This window comes from Oryctolagus cuniculus, chromosome 7 (assembly GCF_051225735.1).
Source record: "Oryctolagus cuniculus isolate XC-2025 breed Fujian yellow rabbit chromosome 7, ASM5122573v1, whole genome shotgun sequence".
In the NCBI taxonomy this organism is placed as follows: Eukaryota; Metazoa; Chordata; class Mammalia; order Lagomorpha; family Leporidae; genus Oryctolagus; species Oryctolagus cuniculus.
The window spans coordinates 137,687,727-137,705,147 of record NC_142873.1 but is presented as its reverse complement, the minus strand read 5'-3'; the positions used below and the strand labels follow the sequence as shown (position 1 = coordinate 137,705,147).

Below are 17,421 nucleotides of genomic sequence, written 5' to 3'. Positions count from 1 at the left end.
CACGCTGCAGTTATTGGTTCATAAAGAATCCTTCAGGGCTGGTGCTAGCTGGTGTTATGGGCTGCCGGCAGTGCCAGCATCCCATTTGGGTGCTGGTTCAAGTCCTGGCTGCTCCACTTCTGATTCAGCTCCCTGCTAATGCACTGGGAAAGCAGCACTAGATGGCCCAAGTGCTTGGGCCCTTGCACCCATGTGGGAGACCCAGATGAGGCTCCTGGCTCCTGGCTTCAGATTGGGCCAGCTCCAGCCATTGCAGCCATTTGGGGAGTGAAACAGTGGATGGAAGATCTCTCTGTGTCTCTCCCTTCCTCCCCCGCCCCCTGTAACTCTGTGTTTAAAGTAAACAAATAAATCTTTTTTTTTTTTTTTAATACAGGCAGAGTGGACAGTGAGAGAGACAGGTCTTCCTTTTGCCGTTGGTTCACCCTCCAATGGCCGCTGCAGCCGGCACACCGCGCTGATCTGAAGGCAGGAGCCAGGTACTTATCCTGGTCTCCCATGGGGTACAGGGCCCAAGCACTTGGGCCACCCTCCATTGCACTCCCGGGCCACAGCAGAGAGCTGGTCTGGAAGAGGGGCAACCGGGACAGAATTAGCGCCCCGACCAGGACTAGAACCCGGTGTGCCGGTGCCGCAAGGCAGAGGATTAGCCTATTGAGCCACGGCGCCAGCTACAAATAAATCTTTAGGTAAGAAAAATACTCTGTCAAGCCGGCGCCGTGGCTCAATAGGCTAATCCTCCACCCGGCACACCGGGTTCTAGTCCCGGTCGGGGCACCGGATTCTGTCCCGGTTGCCCCTCTTCCAGGCCAGCTCTCTGCTATGGCCAGGGAGTGCAGTGGAGGATGGCCCAGGTGCTTGGGCCCTGCACCCCATGGGAGACCAGGAAAAGCACCTGGCTCCTGGCTCCTGCCATCGGATCAGCGCGGTGCGCCGGCTGCAGCGGCGGCCATTGGAGGGTGAACCAACGGCAAAAGGAAGACCTTTCTCTCTCTGTCTCTCTCTCTCACTGTCCACTCTGCCTATCAAAAATTAAATTAAATTAAATTAAAAAAAGAAAAAGAAAAATACTCTGTCATTGAGACAGTCCCTGCTTCTGCAGCCTAGAGCCACACCTCCTCCCTGCCAGGCCCAATTCCTTCACTTCCCCCAGGCTGCTCCGGCCCTGGCCTGCTTGAACTCCTCCAGATCCATACCAGCTCCTCTGCAAACTCATTCCCACCTCCCTTATCTCTTCCCCCATTCCAAACACAATCAATCCCTCCTTGCTCTGGGTCCTCTCAGCACTGTGGTCCCCAAATATGATCCCCAAAACACTGAATCTGTGAGGATAGCCAAGGAAAGGGGGTTCCGTGCTGAAACAAGTTTGAGAAACGCTCTGCAGACACTCCCCCAGCACCCCCTTGGCACTCACAGCACCTCTGGGCAAGGGAAAGGCCACAGGCAGGATGCCCGGTCAGCATCGCTTAGCCCAGGGTTTCCCAAGCCTCTTTCCTCCTAGAAATCTTCAACAGCTCTAGGAACAAAGTGCATCCAGCGCCCCGTGCACGGGCCTCTGTTCACAGGATCGCACTGATCTCATTATCCATGTCTAGGTCTCAGTCCCTCGCTAGACTGTGATACCCTGTGGGCTGGGACCATGTGAATCACGGGAGTTGGAGAGGGCTGGCACTCGAGGGACAGTAGCAAATACTGGGAGACGTGCAGAGCAGTGCCAACCATGATGGCAACAGTGACACAGACCGGCTTGCCGAATGCGGGGCTCTCCCCGTTCTGGGGAAGAGGTCCATCCCCCCCCCCCCCAGAGTCTGGGGGAGGGACCAGGGGCCCAGCACCCCGAGGGATCCCTTGGGGCTGGAGTGAGGACTTCTTGGATCTGGGGTGGCCTCAGGGAGCCTAAGGAAGAGATGAGGAGCCCCACGACCTGTGGGACACCAGACCCTGAGGAAAAGGCCCCCTGGCAGAAATTGGCCACAAAAGTTAAAAAGGAGCAACTGCACAGCCTGGGTGAGGTCTTGCATTGGAGCGTAACAGGGCCACAGCACTCAGATGCCCAGGGGCGGCAGGGGCCTGAAGACAGGGGCGGGGGATGCAGAGGCTTGGGGTGGTCCGCAGGACCGGTGGCCCGGGCCTGGCCCTAGGAGCGCGCCCGGAGGCCCTAGGCTCACCGCGCCCCAGGTGGCGGAGCGGCCTGAGCAGGTTTGCGGTGCGGAGAGCTGGACTCTTCCGGTCTGGGAAGTGTGAGGAGCTTGCTGTGGGTCGCCTGGGCGGAGCCGGCCAGCGGGGATGCAGGTGCGGCTGGAGGCCGAGCTTTGGGGGTCCGAGGATCGCTGAGAACCGCAGCGCCAGAGCGGAGATCCCGGGGAGCCGGACGTGGAGAAGCGAACCCCAGGGCGCCTCGAGGGGCGTTCCTCGCCCCAGGGCTGTCCCGCTACCGAACGTGGGGTCCCCTCCAGCCAACGATCTCGCCCCCCTCGCCCGCTCACGCCCGAGACCCCAGGGCCCGTCACCGTTCCGCCTTGCAGGGTTAATCCCCCTCCCCCAGCTTAAGGCGCCGCGCCCCCTTTGTGAGCCCGGACGCTGGAGGCGAGAGCCCAGCAAACGGTTCGCGGCCTTGCGGGCAGCTGAAGCGAGGAGGGAGGAGGGGGCTGCGGCGCAGCTGTCCCGCCAGGCCCGGGGGACAAAGGGCCTGCTGGCGGCCGGCCCGAGCCATTTTCATGCTTGTTGGGATTAGGCTAGGACGCAGCGTTCGCCGTCGCGTGGATCAGCGGCCGGGCACGGGGCGGGCTCCGGGGAGGCCACCTTTTGTCTGCGCCTTTCGGGGGGCGGACCCCGCCCGGGCACCGCGGAAGGACGCCAGCTGACCGAGGCCTGGCGCTGCCCCTCGTGCCCCCTCCCCTGGGACTGCTGGAGTGCCACAGCCCGAGCTCGCTTTTTGTATGGGATGTGGGGGCCCCTGCCCAACCCCAATTTTCTCGCCCCTCACTCATGTGCCCAAATGAGGAAGGAGCCGTCAGGAGACTGAGGGGTTCTGGGCCAGGGGGCTTGGGAGGAGAACAGGATGGAGGAGGGGGAGAGGCAGTGGCCAGATCTGGGCCCGGATGAGGTTTGAATGGGGGCACCCACAGGCCTGGGGTGCAGAAGTCTGGTGTGATGGCCTGCAGCGTCCGGGGGACTGTAGGTGCACTCTTGTGTCAGAGCCGGGCCCGGGAGTGCCCATCCGTGGGTGTGTGTGGTGTGTCCAGTGGGGGGGGGCTGCTTGGGTGCCCGGTGGGTGCGGGCACCTATACCAGTGTGGGTTTGGACTCGGGTTCAGATCTCAGAACACCTCCATCTCGAGTTCTCCTCTCACCGCCAGCGTCCCTGAACCCCCTGGTATTCAAGTCCCTTAGCCAGGCTTACAGCACAGCTGCCAGAGGCATCTCCTACCTCAGGCCTTCCAGCCTCTCCCCATCAGAAAGCAGCTCAGCTAAATTCCTGTGTGCCAGGCTCAGTTCTGAGTCCTTTACCTGTGCCAACTCATCGAACTCTCCCCAGCCCTGTGAAAGAAGTATAAGACGCTTGCTCCCATTTTACAGTTGTTGAGAGAAGCGAGGCACAGCCAGTAGGTGGAGGATCCAAGCTACCCGGATCCTGCCAGCCCCAGAAATCACTATCCTCTGTTGCCTCAGCTTCTACTGGTTCTGCAGGCTCCTCTTCCTCCAGGAAGATCTTCACAGACCTCAGCCTTCTCCTGTCCCTGTCACCTGTTGGTGCTGAGGGGGACAGGTGGTCACAGGCTGCCACCAGGGGGCACCCATCTCTTCAGGGATAGCCACCCTCAGAGCCCTGCAAAGCCAGACCCTGGGCTGGGATATCCCTCAGAGAGAGATTTTCCATCTGCTGGAGCTGGGCCAGGAACTCCACCTGGTTCTCCTACATGGAGGACAGTGGCCCATGTACTGGGGCCATCCCCCGCTGCCTTCCCAGGCACATTAGCAGGAGCTGGATTGGGAGCAGAGCAGCCAGAACTCAAACCCTGGCTCCACAATGGCATGGCGGTGTCACAGGCAGTGACTTAACCTGCTTCGCCACGATGTCAGCCCCGACCTGAGCTCTTGGCACCCTCCCTGAGCTCCCAGTTCTTTTCCTGCCTCCCTGCAGTCTGGGCTTTAACCCCATCCCCTCTGACCATACTTGATGGGGCTGAGCAAGTTGGGGTTCCTGGAGGGAAAGCTCTCTTCAACCAGGCCCTCCCTCGTTCCCCAACAGACCTCGCCTTGTCCACCTCCCTGTGGATCCCTCCATGCTTCAGGCCTGTGTTTGCCGCCTGTTTGGACATCTGCTGTGCGCAGAGGCCTGGAGTGGTTTGTGCATTAGACTTTCAGATATGAGTCTCATCTACTTGTGCAGAGCTGCCCCTTTGCCATTGGTTCACCCTCCAATGGCCGCCGCAGCCAGCGCGCTGCGGCCGGCGCACCGCGCTGATCCGAAACCAGGAGCCAGATGCTTCTCCTGGTCTCCCATGTGGGTGCAGGGCCCAAGCACCTGGGCCATCCTCCACTGCACTCCCTGGCCACAGCAGAGAGCTGGCCTGGAAGAGGGGCAACCGGGACAGAATCGGCGCCCCAACCAGGACTAGAACCCTGTGTGCCGGCGCTGCAAGGTGGAGGATTAGCCTAGTGAGCTGCGGCGCCGGCCACCCCTTGGGATCTTATGCACTGGATCTTCTCAATGCCTGCAGGGCACCGGAAGATTGCAGGGTGAGGAAGGTGGAGTGTAGACCAGGTCTGCCTCATGCAAGAGGCCTAGCAGTAGCCGCAGCACATCCCACAATCGGGAACCAGCAGAACTGACGGGAACCGCAATGCTAGATGGCGTTGCCTCAGCCACCGGGGTCCTGCCTCAGTTGCCCTACCCCAAATCCTGATGTCCTGGCTGAGGCTCTGACTCTCTGCCCATGCCAGTCTCCTTCCAATCCCCTATCCCAGGGGCTGGGCTTAGCCTTGGACCCTCAGAGGCTAGCAGGGGTCCTGTGGACATCCAATGCAGCACACTGTTCCCTGGGTCGGCCTGCCTGCCTTCAGCTCAGTTCAGAGAGCTCTTTTATGGAAAGGAAAAATCAGGCAGCTTTATCTTTTTAAAGGTTCTTAAATTTTTGTTTGTTTACTTTCATTTTATTTGAAAGGCAAAGACACAGATCTTCCATCCACTAGTCTATTCTCCAAATGTCTACAACAGCCAGGTCTGGGTTGGGTGAAAGTCAGGAGCCAGAAATTCAATCCAGGTCTCTCACATCATTGAAAGGGACCCAAGTGCTCGATCTGTCACCTGCTACCTCCTGGGGTCTGCAGTATCAGGAAGCTGGAAGTGGACAGAGAGCCAGGACTCGAACCCACACTCTGATGTCAGAAGTGGGGCTCTCAGGCAGGGTCTTCATTGCCACACTAAATGCCTGCCCCAAAACTCTTTTTTTTAGATGCTTTTCAAATTTTAGATTCAAACTCCTTAACGAAAAATTAGATGAATTTTCTATGAAATAGTTAAATGTGCATCACAAAAGCACTGTAACAATAATAATCAGAAGTCTCATCATTATAGCTTACTCTGTCAGCACAGTTCTAAATATTTTACACATTATATATTCATTTAATCTTTGCAACAACCCTATGAGATGATAACTACCATCCCCATTTTTAAAAAGATTTCTTTTATTTATTTGAAAGATTTCTTTATTTATTCTACAGAGAGAGGAAGAAACAGAGAGAGATGTCTTCCATCCACTGGTTCACTCCCCAGATGGCCACAATGGCCAAAGATAAGTTGATCCAAAGCCAGGAGCCAGGAGCTTCTTCTTGGTCTCCCATGTAGGTGCAAAGGCCCAAGGACTTGGCCCATCCTTTGTTGCTTTCCCGGGCAAGTTAGCAAGGATTTAGATCGGGAGCGGAGCAGCCGGGACTTGAATTGGCACCCATATGGGATGCCGGCACTGCAGCTGGGGCTTTAAACCATTGCACCACGGCACCAGCCCCGACCATCACCATTTTAAGATGAGAAAACTGAAGCATAGAGAAGCTAACTGACTTTCCCAAGGTCACAGAAACAAGAAACGATGGAGCCAAGACTCTAATCGGGGTGGTTTGGCTGCAGTCTGTGCCGTAAGCAGCCGTCGTGCTCAGAAGAGCCCTCACAGTTTAGGAAAGGGGCTCCTTCAGAAGCGTCACTTTCTCATGTTCTGAGAGCTTGGTGTTTCTTCATTGTTAGGAATCTCCGGGGGCCAGCGCTATGGGTTAAAGCCCCAGGTGCAGTGCCAACATCCCATATGGGTGCCGGTTCAAGTCCGGGCTGCTGCACTTCCGAGCCAGCTCCCTACTAATGCACCTGGGAAATCAGTGGAGGATGGCCTGAGTCCTTGGGTCCCTGCATCAGTGTGGGAGTCTCAGAAGAAGCTCCTGGCTCCTGGCTTCCGATCAGCTCAGCTCCAGCACTTACAGCCATCTGGCAAGTGAAACCAGCAGGTGGAAGACCTCTCTCTCTGTGTAACTTTCTTTCAAATAAATAAATTAAAAAAAAAATCTTCATAGGTAACTTAGCCACAGCCCTTTGCCAGAACATCCCGTAGTAAGTGATTCTAGTAAGTATCACATATGTTCTGGGTCACTGTTTCAGATTTCGTGAGGCTTAGAATAAATATGCCTGGGGCAGGCATTTGACCTAGCATTAGGACACCTGCATCCCCTATCAGAGCGCTGGGGTTCGAGTCCCAGCACCAGGTTCTGATTCCAGCTTTCTGCTAATGGGGACCCTGAGAGGCAGCAGTGATGACTCAAGTAGTTGGGTTCCTGCTACTCATGTGAAAGACATGGATTGAATTCTGGCTCCTGGCTTTGGACCCCCAGCCATTGTGGGCATTTAGGAAGTGAGCTAGTGGATAAGATCTGCCTTTCAAACTAATTAATTACTTAAAAGAAAAAAAAAAAGGAGCTTTACCTGCTAGTGCACTTGGGAAGACAGATGATGGCCAACTACTTAGGTCCCTTCCACCCAAGTGGGAGACCCAGATGGAGTTCTGGACTCCTGGCTTCAGCCTGGCCCAGCCCCAGCCATTGTAGCTATTTGAAGAGTGAACCAGCAGATGGATCTCTGTGTCTCCCTCTCTCTCTCTAATGCTGCCTTTCAAATACATATACATATACATATAATTATTTTTTTAAAGGGACTCAGGGCAGGTATTATAGCACAACAGGTTAAGCTGGCTCTTGGGACACCCGCATTCCATATCAGAGTGCAGATTTGAGTCCTGGCTGCTTTGCTTCTGATCCAACTTCTTGCTAATGCATCCTGGGAGGCGGCAGATGATGGCTCAAGTGCTCATGCTCCTGCCACCCATGTGGGAGACCCAGATGGAGTGTAGGCTCTGAGCTTCAACTTAGCCCAGGCTTACATGTTATATGGCATTTGGGGGAGTGAACCAGTGGATAGGAAATCTCTCTTTCTGTTTGTCTCTCTCTGCCTTTCAAGTAGATGGAAGTAAATAAACTTTAAAAATAAAATACAAAGAAGCCCGTGTAAGAATTTTTAAAATTGGGTTGGCACTGTGGCTCAGAGGGTTAAGCCACCACCTGCAATGCTGGCATCCCATGTGGGTGTGCCTGGGAAAAACAGAAGACGATCCAAGTGCTTGGGCCCCTGCTACCCACATGGTACATGCAGATGGAGTTCCAGGCTCCTGGCTTCAGCCTGGCCCAGTCCCAGCCATTGCAGTCATTTAGGGAGTGAACCAGCAGATGGAAAATTTCTCTGTTTCTCCTTCTGTAATTTTGCTTTTGAAATAAATAATCTTTTTTAAAAAAGGAGTTTTTAAAATATACAATAAATACACTTTATTGGAAGGCTAAAAGAGAACTTAGATTGCTCTGAAATGTTTAAATTCTTATAAGTAGAATATAATCATTTGTAAGACAGTTAACCAGTAAAATGTACCTTTACTTAACCAACATGTGCCTTCAGTGGTGGGTAGCCCCTGCCTCCCGGTACCCATAGCCTTGCATAAGAGCCTCAAGGGACGGGCTGCTAGCCGTGGGACCCTGAGGGGTGGCACTTCTGTGACGAGGCTGCAGAACACTGGGACTTCTGTCCTACTAGCTGTCACTTGGCCCTTTCACGTGCTTTCAGGAAGCAAGGGGATATGCTGGAAGGGCCCACGCGGCCAGGCACTGCAGCACACGGCTGAGGGCGAACAACGGAGACCTTAGGCTGACACCTAGCCAGCAGCCCTGGGATAGACCGCGACCCTGCAGACCCAACAGCTGTGCTCCGGCGCCCAGCACATGTCACATGTGTGTGTGACATCACACATGTGGACTGTTTTAAGTGCTCCCTAAGTTTGAGGGTAAGTTGTTATGCAGCCGTAGATAATATACTTTCTTTATCAAAATAATGATTTTTTTTTTTTTTTGAGAAGAGGCCAGACCAGCTATGGTGAAAGCTGGCTGGCCTCGGGGTCTGGGGGCTCCAAGCAAGGCTGGGGCCAGCAATGGCCTTGGACCTGGAAGATCTCAGACTTGGGAGCTGAGAGTGCTGCAAGCATGGGGGAAAATTAGAAATTATTAAACCATATGCACTAGCGTAAAACAGGAGATACACTCTCTGGTTCCTACCTCAGTCTCTCCCAGTCCAGGACCCTTAAGGGCAGTGGGGACTCCAGGCTATGATTGAATAGCAGTGTTGTGTATGTGATGGTGGGAGGCCGGGTGGGCAGAGTCACACACCTTACAATCTATTCGGCTCCAAGGCGACTTAGGACAAGGACAACCTCATGCAGAGCTCTCTCAGGCAGGGCCAAGGCACCCTCATCAGACTGGGAAGCTGCTGAGACACCGCCATCAGATCGCCAGGCCCAGGAGGCTGAACTCCTCCCCAGTGTCTCTCCTGACCACCGCCCCCTACCTCCCAGCACAGGCCCCTGCCCAAAGGGAGGTCGGTGAAGAAGAGGACACCAGACAACAGAACAGAGACACACACTTGCGAAGTTCCACTCTTGGCCCCAGTTTATTCATCCTGGGTTAGGCCAGGCAGCAGGTTCACGCTCAGCATGCAGGAGCTACAGACACCAAGAGCCCAGGGTCCACATTTCACGCCCTCTCCCTGTACCTTTCCCCCACCCACTCCTCGGGATGGAACTCTTTCGAGATGGACAGCAAGATCCTCTATGCACGGCAGACATGGAGACTGAGGGCCCGACGGCGTAGCCTCACCCACAGCAACCTCACATTCTCTCGGCTCCCAGGAGCAGAGCCGAGAGTTCAGCTACCTCAGTCGTTGGTCCTGCCCAAGACATGACCACTCAACAGCTCTCGGAGCCTCTGCTGGAGCCTGTCCCTGTTGAAAGGCCATCCAAGAGCTGCCCGAGGCTGGGCTGATGCTGCCTCCTGCCCACAGTCTCGCCCTGCAGAAAGGGACCAACCCAATTAACAGGCAAAACTGCGAAAGCCAGAGACGCACAGCAAGGCACAGGCACAGAGGGGGCAGGGAGAGGTTTTTCCCCGACTGCCTTGGAACACCCACCTATTTCTTGCAAGCTTGTGAGCGCACGTTCCTTCTCGGCAGAAACTTAAGTCAATGCTTCGGTCGGTTAGGGACCTGCTATGTTAGAATTTCCACTCTCCTGTTCCTCAAAGGGCTCTGCCACTGTCATTTCCCTATCACCATGTCCAGTGTGTCCAATGGCAGAGCCCAAGAGGAATAGTCCCCAACCTTCCCTGCCACCTCCTGCCATGAGCTGCACCTTCCCGCTCCCAATTTCCTTCCCTCAAGCCAATTCTCCACCAACTGCTCTGAAAAACTGTAGATAACATGCTATGGCAGGGGGCTGGTGTTGTGGCGTGGCGGGTCAAGCTGTTGCCTGCAATGCTAGCATCCCATACGGGCGCCGGTTCAAGTCCCAACTGCTCCACTTCTGATCCAGCTCCCTGCAAATGCACCTGGGAAAGCATCAGAAAAACGGCGCAAGTCCCTGGGGCCCTGCAGCCACATGGGAGACCCAGAAGAAGCTCCTGGCTCCAGACAGGCGACTTAGGACAAGGACAATCTCATGCAGGGCTCTCTCAGGCAGGGCCAAGACACCCTCATCAGACTGGGAAGCTGCTGAGAGACCACCATCAGATCGCCAGGCCCAGGAGGCTGAACTTGCCTTATGGCCATTTGGTGAATGATTCAGTGCACGGGAGACCTCTCTCTCTTTCTGTAACACTGCCTTTCAAATAAATAAATAAATATTGTTACAAAATGCTGTGGTAGGCCAGAACAGCCTCTAAACCCCTCACAGCAAAGCCAGCATCAAGGACAGTGAGCGAGAAGAGCAAGGTATAGGATAAGTGAGGGGAAGAGATGAAGAGAAATGGTCTGGAAAATTCTAGGAGAATGGATCAGCCACAGATAGATGACAGCAGGGTACATCCTTCAACTGACAGCAGGCCAGCCATTTTTCATTGGGGGACAGTGAGACCCAGAGGAAAACAAAGGCTGGTGTAGGCCACGGGTAACACAGGATGTGTGCAGATGAAATCAGTAGGCACCTGCTCACCAGTCTGTCTGCAAATACATATGCACCCCGACATATAGGCCTGCACACACAGGGGTTCACTCACACACACCTAGCACATGCCTACACATTCACACACACACACACACATCTTGTGCATAAACATCCTCACTTATGCACATACACACGCTGTTGGGTACCTGTCCACACTTGCATATACAAATTCACTCCATTACATACATGCTACATACATGTTCATTCTTACATACTCACATGTAACAGCACACTCAAGCTCATTCACACATACCTGCACACACCCGTTTTTATGTTAGCACATACACACTCATTCATTATGCTTACCCGCACTCAAGCTAGCAAATAATCATATACTTATTTGTGCACAGCCACACACATGCCTGCAAACATACACATATATACCCTCGCACACTTGTGGGGGCACAGCCTTAGCCCTGGTCCTGGGGCCTAGATGGTGCTGCCTTCTGCTGGAAACGCCGGATAAGCTCCTTGCGATTGTCTAAGATGGTATCGAAGCTGTCCTGCAGCCGGGCCTGCTGGTCAACCAGCTGGTGCTGCAGGCCCCGGATCCACTGGAGCAGTGCCAGGCGCCGGTACATCACCAGGTGCACATGGTGCTTCTCCTTCTCCCGCTCTTTATAGCGCTCCTGAGCCTGCAGCTGTTGCACAGCCTGGGCCACGGAGGGCAGAAGAGGATCCGGGGGGCCCAGGCCTCGAGGGGTCCCACAGGCAGACTCAGGACTGCTGCTGCGGCTGTCGATACTCAGGGAGCTGCTGGTATAGCCGTTGTCCTCCAGAGGGGAGCAGAGTGTGCTGGTGCCCCCCATCTTCTCAGGCTCAACCCCGGGAATCTCTGCTCCCTCCGGGGGGCTGCGGACGCCCTCCTCGGGGGCTCTGGGAGCCTGGTTGTTGGAGGGCTGCTCGGGGGAGCTCCTCCTCAGGACGGGCTCCACGGTGCCTGGCATCCCGTGCCAGTTCTCATTGGCGTCCCTGGGATTTGCCATGAAGTTGGAGTTGCTGTCTGGTTGGGGCTGGCATACTCCGGGGGGCGGGCCCCCCAGGAACGGGCCCCCCTCAGCTAGCCCTGGCTCCATGGCGAACATCTGGTCTGCAAAGGGGAAGCAGAAGAGTCACACAGGACAGAGCCACAGCAGCCTGGCCACAGGGCAGCAGGCACACGCCTGGCAGCTCCTTGTCATCCCCTCCCCTTGGCTGGGCTCGCACTGCCCCTGCTGGTCCCCACCTCCCTCACTGCTCCTTTGCAGTAGCCTGCACAGCGTGTTTTTCAGCGCTCCGAGGCAGGCTGCCTTTTCGTTCTACACGCTTCTCCCCAGATGACCCGGCTGTGGGCTGCAGCTTTGGGAATCATCATATGCTGGTGACTCTCCAATCTGTCTCCAGCCCAGATCCAACTGTTACCCAGCCCTGCAGCCACCCACAGGCCCCTGGAAATCTCCCAGTCCCAGCCAGCTCCCATCTTCGTGTCCTCAGCAAGACGGCTCTGCTCCCTGTTCAGCCACCCCAGCCAGAGCCCGGAAGCATCCTGGAATAAGCATTTTCCTTCCGTCCCTCATCTCTTATCAATCACCAAATTCAGACAATTCTTCCTCTTCAATTTCGTTTGGCTCAGGCCATTTTTTACCTGGACTAGTGCCACAGCCTTTTCACTAATCTCTCTTCCTGTGGCTAAACATGTAAATTTGGGGGCTCAACGTGGTTGCACAGCAGGTGAAGCTGTTGTGGCAATGCTGGCATCCCATATCAGAAAGCTGGTTCAAGTCCCAGCTGCTCTACTTCCAATCCAGTTTCCTGTTAATGCATCTGGGAAGGCCGTGGAAGATGGCCCAAGTACTTGGGCCCCTACCACTCACATAGGGACCAGGATGGAGTTCCTGGCTCCAGGCTTCAGCTTGGCCCAGCCCTCGCTGTTGCAGCCATTTGGAGAGTGAACTAGTAGACAGAAGATTGGTATTTCTCTCTTCTCTCTGTCACTGACTTTTTTTTTTTTTTTTTTTTTTTTTTTTTTTTTTTTTTGGACAGGCAGAGTGGACAGTGAGAGAGAGAGACAGAGAGAAAGGTCTTCCTTTTGCCGTTGGTTCACCCTCCAATGGCCGCCACGGCCGGCGCACCGCACTGATCTGATGGCAGGAGCCAGGTGCTTCTCCTGGTCTTCCATGGGGTGCAGGGCCCAAGCACCTGGGCCATCCTCCACTGCACTCCCTGGCCACAGCAGAGAGCTGGCCTGGAAGAGGGGCAACCGGGACAGAATCCGGCGCCCCGACCGGGACTAGAACCCGGTGTGCCGGCACCGCAGGCAGAGGATTAGCCTAGTGAGCCGCGGCGCCGGCCATGTCACTGCCTTTCAAATAAATAAATGAATTTTTTAAAAAAGATTTATTTAATTATTTGAAAGGCAGAGTTAGAGAGAGAGAGAGAGAGAGACACCTTCCATCCGCTGGTTCACTCCCCAGATGGCTGCAATGGCCGGAGCTGTGGCAATCTGAAGCCAGGAGCCAGGAGCTTCTTCCAGGTCACCCATGAGGGTGCAGGGGCCCAAGGCCTTGGGCCATCTTCCACTGCTTTCCCAGGCCACAGCAGAGAGCTGGATTGGAAGTGGAGCAGCTGGGACTCAAACCAGCGCCCATATGGGATGCTGGCACTGCAGGCGGTGGCTTTACCCGCTATGCCACAATGCCAGCCCCATAAATAAATGAATTTTAAAATGCAAATTTAAAAATTGAGTGAGTACTGTTCCTGAACTCCTCTCAAAGATCTACATGGCCTAATGGCCCTGAGCACCCGCACCCTGCCTCCCATCACATCCGACTGCTCCAGGAGCTCAAGATCCACTATTGTTGCGCTCCACTATGGCTCTGGCCTGCAGTGCCTGCCTCTCCCTTCCCCTCTAAGCTCCTCCCTCTCCACCCGGCAAATGCTCTGAGGCCTGCCTGAGAATCCCCCCTCCATCTGCCCCGCCCTTAATAAATGTAAACACAGTTCCTCATGCCTTCCTCCAGCTCCCCCCATCATGCTCCTGGAGCAAGCACTGAGGTGCCGCGCCCGATGCGCCATCCCTCTTCCCCCACCACCTGCATCCTGGCCCTAGTTTGCCCCATCCGGAGTTCCAGGAGGGAGTGCAAAGGGCATCCCTCTTCCTAGCAGGGCTTCCACCAAAATCCCGGTCTGAACTGAGAAGAGGTTTCTCCCGACCACGACCACACACTTACTCCCAGGACAGGGAAACCGGAGGGTCACTAAGGGGTACAAGGTAAGGGCAGCAGGCCCCAGGGGGACCCCTAAGGTGGCACAAGCTCTTCCCACAGTTGGGAGAGGGCAGAAGGCCTGGAAGGATCCAGTGGGAACGATTCCCGCGGTGACCTGCGGACCCCCAGGCCTCCCACCAAAGTGTGCACTTAGGTGCCTGGAGCCTCCCCCGAGTCTTTTTCCTAAGCAGGCTGGAATGGGCTGGTGGTGGCGCTGAGGATCCTGGGTTCTCAGCGATAGTAAAATGGGGATCAGACCCCGGCCCCACCCCCAGTTAATCCGCAATTTGCCAGGGCCGGGAGCGGCGGCTGCCGCCCTTCCTTCCTGGCGCTGCCGGAGACGTCCCCGGGGAAACAGGGCAGAGGCCGTCCCCGCAGAGCTCCGCGGAGGGGCCGCTGGGCGCGGGCTGCAGCCCCCAGCCCCCGGCCCCCGCGGCGGGGCCCCCAGTCCTCCCCCTCGGCCCGGACTCACGGCCTGGAGGCGCCCGCTCCGGCGCAGCTGGCTCTGGTTCCGGCGCGCCCCGCTTGGCCTGGAGGTGTCTCGCCCGGGCTTTCCCGCGGCCCGGGCCCTGACTGCGGCTGCTGGCGGCGTCTGCGCGGCGGGGCGGGGTTGGGGCGGCCCACGTGGGCCGGTTCGGTTCTGCGTGAGAGCCTTGCGCGGGGCCCCTGCGCCGCAGCCGCCTCCCCCGCGCCGGCTGCTCAAGGCCAGGCCTTCCAGGTCTGGCTGTCGCCTAACGGCGCTCGCTGGGCCCCTCCTTCCTCGAGGCTGTGGCACGCACCGCAGCCTCTGCCTGAAATGTTGTCTCCTGGCTAGGCTTCCCCACATTTCAGATCTGAGAAACCTTCTGTGATCCCCGAGACAAGACTGGTCCCCCGCTTTGTATCATCTCAGAGCACTTATGTTCCTTTGATCAAAATCTGGAATTTTATATTAATTGTGTGCACATCTGATTCATCATTAATGAAAGCTACTTTAAAAAAATTATTTAGGGGCCTCAGCGGCCATTTGGGGAGTGAACCAACGGAAGGAAGACCTTTCTGTCTCTCACTATCATTCTGTCAAATAAATTTAAAAAAAATTTAAAAAGTGCACGCCCCATATAAAAAATTATTTATGTATTTGAAAGGCAGAGTTCCAGAGAGGGAGAGAAGAGATCCAGCCCCCAAATGGCCGTGGCTACAATGGTGGAGCCAGGAGCCTGAAACTCTATTTGGGTCTGCCACTTGAGTGGCAGGGGTCCAAGCCCTTGGGACATCCTTTGCTGCTTTCCCAGGTACATTAGCAGGGAGCCTGATCTGAAGTGGAGCAGCAGGGACTCCGCCAGCCTTCCTATGGATCTTGGCATTGCAGGCCTGGGCTTACCCCACTGCACCACAAAGCCAGACTGAAGGCTACTTTTTTTTTTTTTTTTTTTTTTAATATGCTGTGGCGTATTGGGTAAAGCCACCGCCTGCAATGCCGGCATCCCATATAGGTGTTGGTTCGAGTCTCCGCTGCTCCACTTCTGATCTAGCTCTCTGCTATGACCTGGGAAAGCAGTAGAAGATGGCCCAAGTCCTGGGCCCCTGCACCCACATGGGAGACCCGGAGGAAGCTCTTGGCTCCTGGCTTCAGATCTGTGCAGCTCTGGCCATTGCAGCAACTTGGGGAATGAAGCAGGAATGAAAGACACACACACTCTCTCTCTCTCTCTGCCTCTCCTTCTCTCTCTGTGTAACTCTAACTTTCAAATAAATAAATAAATCTTTAAAAAAAAAAAAATAGAAAGAGTCCCCTGGGACAGAGCTCAGGTTGCAGAGAATTCCTGCTAGGCACAGACGCCCTCCGTGGCGCCTGCACAGTGGGTTCCTGTGCAGTTGCCCATGTGCACAGATGTAACTGGATAAGAAAGTCCTCGGTCCCAAGCTGGAGTAGCTTGTCAGAGTTCCACTCACTGACCCTGATCCCCGTCACTCCCTTCCTCCTTGTAGTACGTGTGTAGAGAGCTCAGTTTGCAATTAGAGAACAGAGTCATTTCTGACCCTAGGAAGCATCCTCTTCCGGTTCCCACGTGATTCTGACTCACCATTCTACAACCTGGAGACCCGATGGCACATCGCCCGACACCAACAAACCTACATGCAGAAGCAGGGGAACTGGAGAGAAAAAATTATGATCACAACAACTGCAATTTTAAAACAGAATAGGGGATAGAAGGCAAAAGTCAAAGTTTGGGTAACAGCTAAGAGAATATAGGTGGTGACTTCAGCCCCATTCATACCCAGGCCCTAAGGCCATGTCTCCTCCCCTTTCCCTCCCCTTTCCCCTTCCCCTCCCTTTCCCCTTTCCCTCTCCTACTGCAAGATCCCCTTGCCGGGCTGGCACTATAGTGTAGTCGGTAAAGCCACTTCTGGTGCCAGCTTCCCATATGGGTGCCGGCTCGAGTCCCAGCTGCTCCACTTCCAATCCTGCTCTGTGCTATGGCCTGGGAAAGCAGTAGAAGATGGCATAGGTCCTTGGGTCCCTGCACCTGCGCGGGAGACCCGGAAGAAGCTCCTGGCTCCTGGCTTCGGATCCGCCCAGCTTGCACTGATTCAGCCATTTAGGGAATGAGCCAGCAGATGGAAGACCTTTTTCTCCCTCTCTTTCTCTGCCACTCCTTCTCTCTGTGTGTAACTCTTTCAAATAAATAAATAGAAGATCCCCTTGCCATCAGCCATCAGTTTTCTTCCTTATGAAGTGACCCAGACCCAAACTCCTCAAGGCTCTGAGCTCTTGGTCATGAAGTCATCCGATTGTTTGGTCTGCGCAGAATAGCCTCTCCCCACCTCTCCTTGGGCTCTGACCCCCCAGCTCTAACCACGTGAGTTAAACAAGAGCTTCATAAGTTCAAGAAGAAGCACGCAACAATGCTGGCCCCGTAAAATAAATAAATAAAATTTTTTTTTTTTTTTTTAAAGAGTCCTCTCGGGATGCTGTCTGGTTTCAGCCCCGACTCCTACACTTCCAATCCAGTTTCTTGCCCTGGGAGGCAGCAGTTGATAGCTCAAGTACTTGGGTCCCTGCCACTCCCAAGAGAGACCCCAGTGGAATTCCTGGCTCTTGGCTTTTGCCTGGCCCAGCCCTGGCTGTTGTGGGCACTTGAGGAGTGAACCAGCAGATAGAAGACATCTCTCAGTCACTCTGAATTTCAAATAAAAAATACATATTCTTTTCTAAAAAGACAAATAATTATATGTTGATCATTGTCTTAAAGCCTGCAGGGGGGTGGGTATTTGGTCTGGTGGGCTGGGCTGCCTGAGATCACATTGGAATGCCTGGGTTTGGTACTGGTTCCAGCTTCTGACTCAAGTTTCCTGCTGATGTGTGCTGGGAGGCAGTGGTGATGGCTCTAGTAGTTGGGTCCCTGTCACTCACATGGGAGAACTGAATTTGGTTCCTGGCTCTTAGCTTTGGCCTGACCCAGCCTTGAGCCATTGTGAGCATTTGGGCAAGTGAACTGGCAGATGGGAGATCTCTCTCTCTCTCTCTCTCAAATTAAAAAAAAAAAAATAGTTTAAAGCCTAGGCAAGCAGTATTCCAACCTGACATAGCTGAGTCATCAATTCCATTGTGTTCTG

At 54.9% G+C, this 17,421-nt stretch overlaps 1 protein-coding gene across 2 annotated transcripts; it reads right to left on the bottom strand.

The window, feature by feature from the left end:
• Nucleotides 1-9,007: 9,007 nt before the first annotated feature.
• C7H1orf216 (chromosome 7 C1orf216 homolog) lies at nucleotides 9,008-14,531 on the bottom strand. Of its 2 annotated transcripts, XR_011390785.2 has the most exons (3): nucleotides 14,294-14,531; nucleotides 9,547-11,666; nucleotides 9,008-9,427 (listed from the first exon to the last, which is right to left on the bottom strand). XR_011390785.2 is itself a non-coding variant. In XM_002720692.6 (2 exons), exon 2 carries the CDS (start codon nucleotides 11,659-11,661, stop codon nucleotides 10,987-10,989), a length of 675 nt encoding a protein of 224 aa, XP_002720738.1. In that variant the 5' UTR covers nucleotides 11,662-11,666; nucleotides 14,294-14,531; the 3' UTR covers nucleotides 9,008-10,986. The 2 variants fall into 2 exon arrangements, 1 of the variants encoding a protein (XP_002720738.1); XM_002720692.6 differs by having other exon boundaries at nucleotides 9,008-11,666.
• Between the last annotated feature and the right edge of the window lie 2,890 nt (nucleotides 14,532-17,421).

Excerpts from the sequence above, each read along its gene's own strand:
- C7H1orf216 (XM_002720692.6), bottom strand. The coding sequence starts at position 11,661 with ATGTTCGCCATGGAGCCAGGGCTAGCTGAGGGGGGCCCGTTCCTGGGG.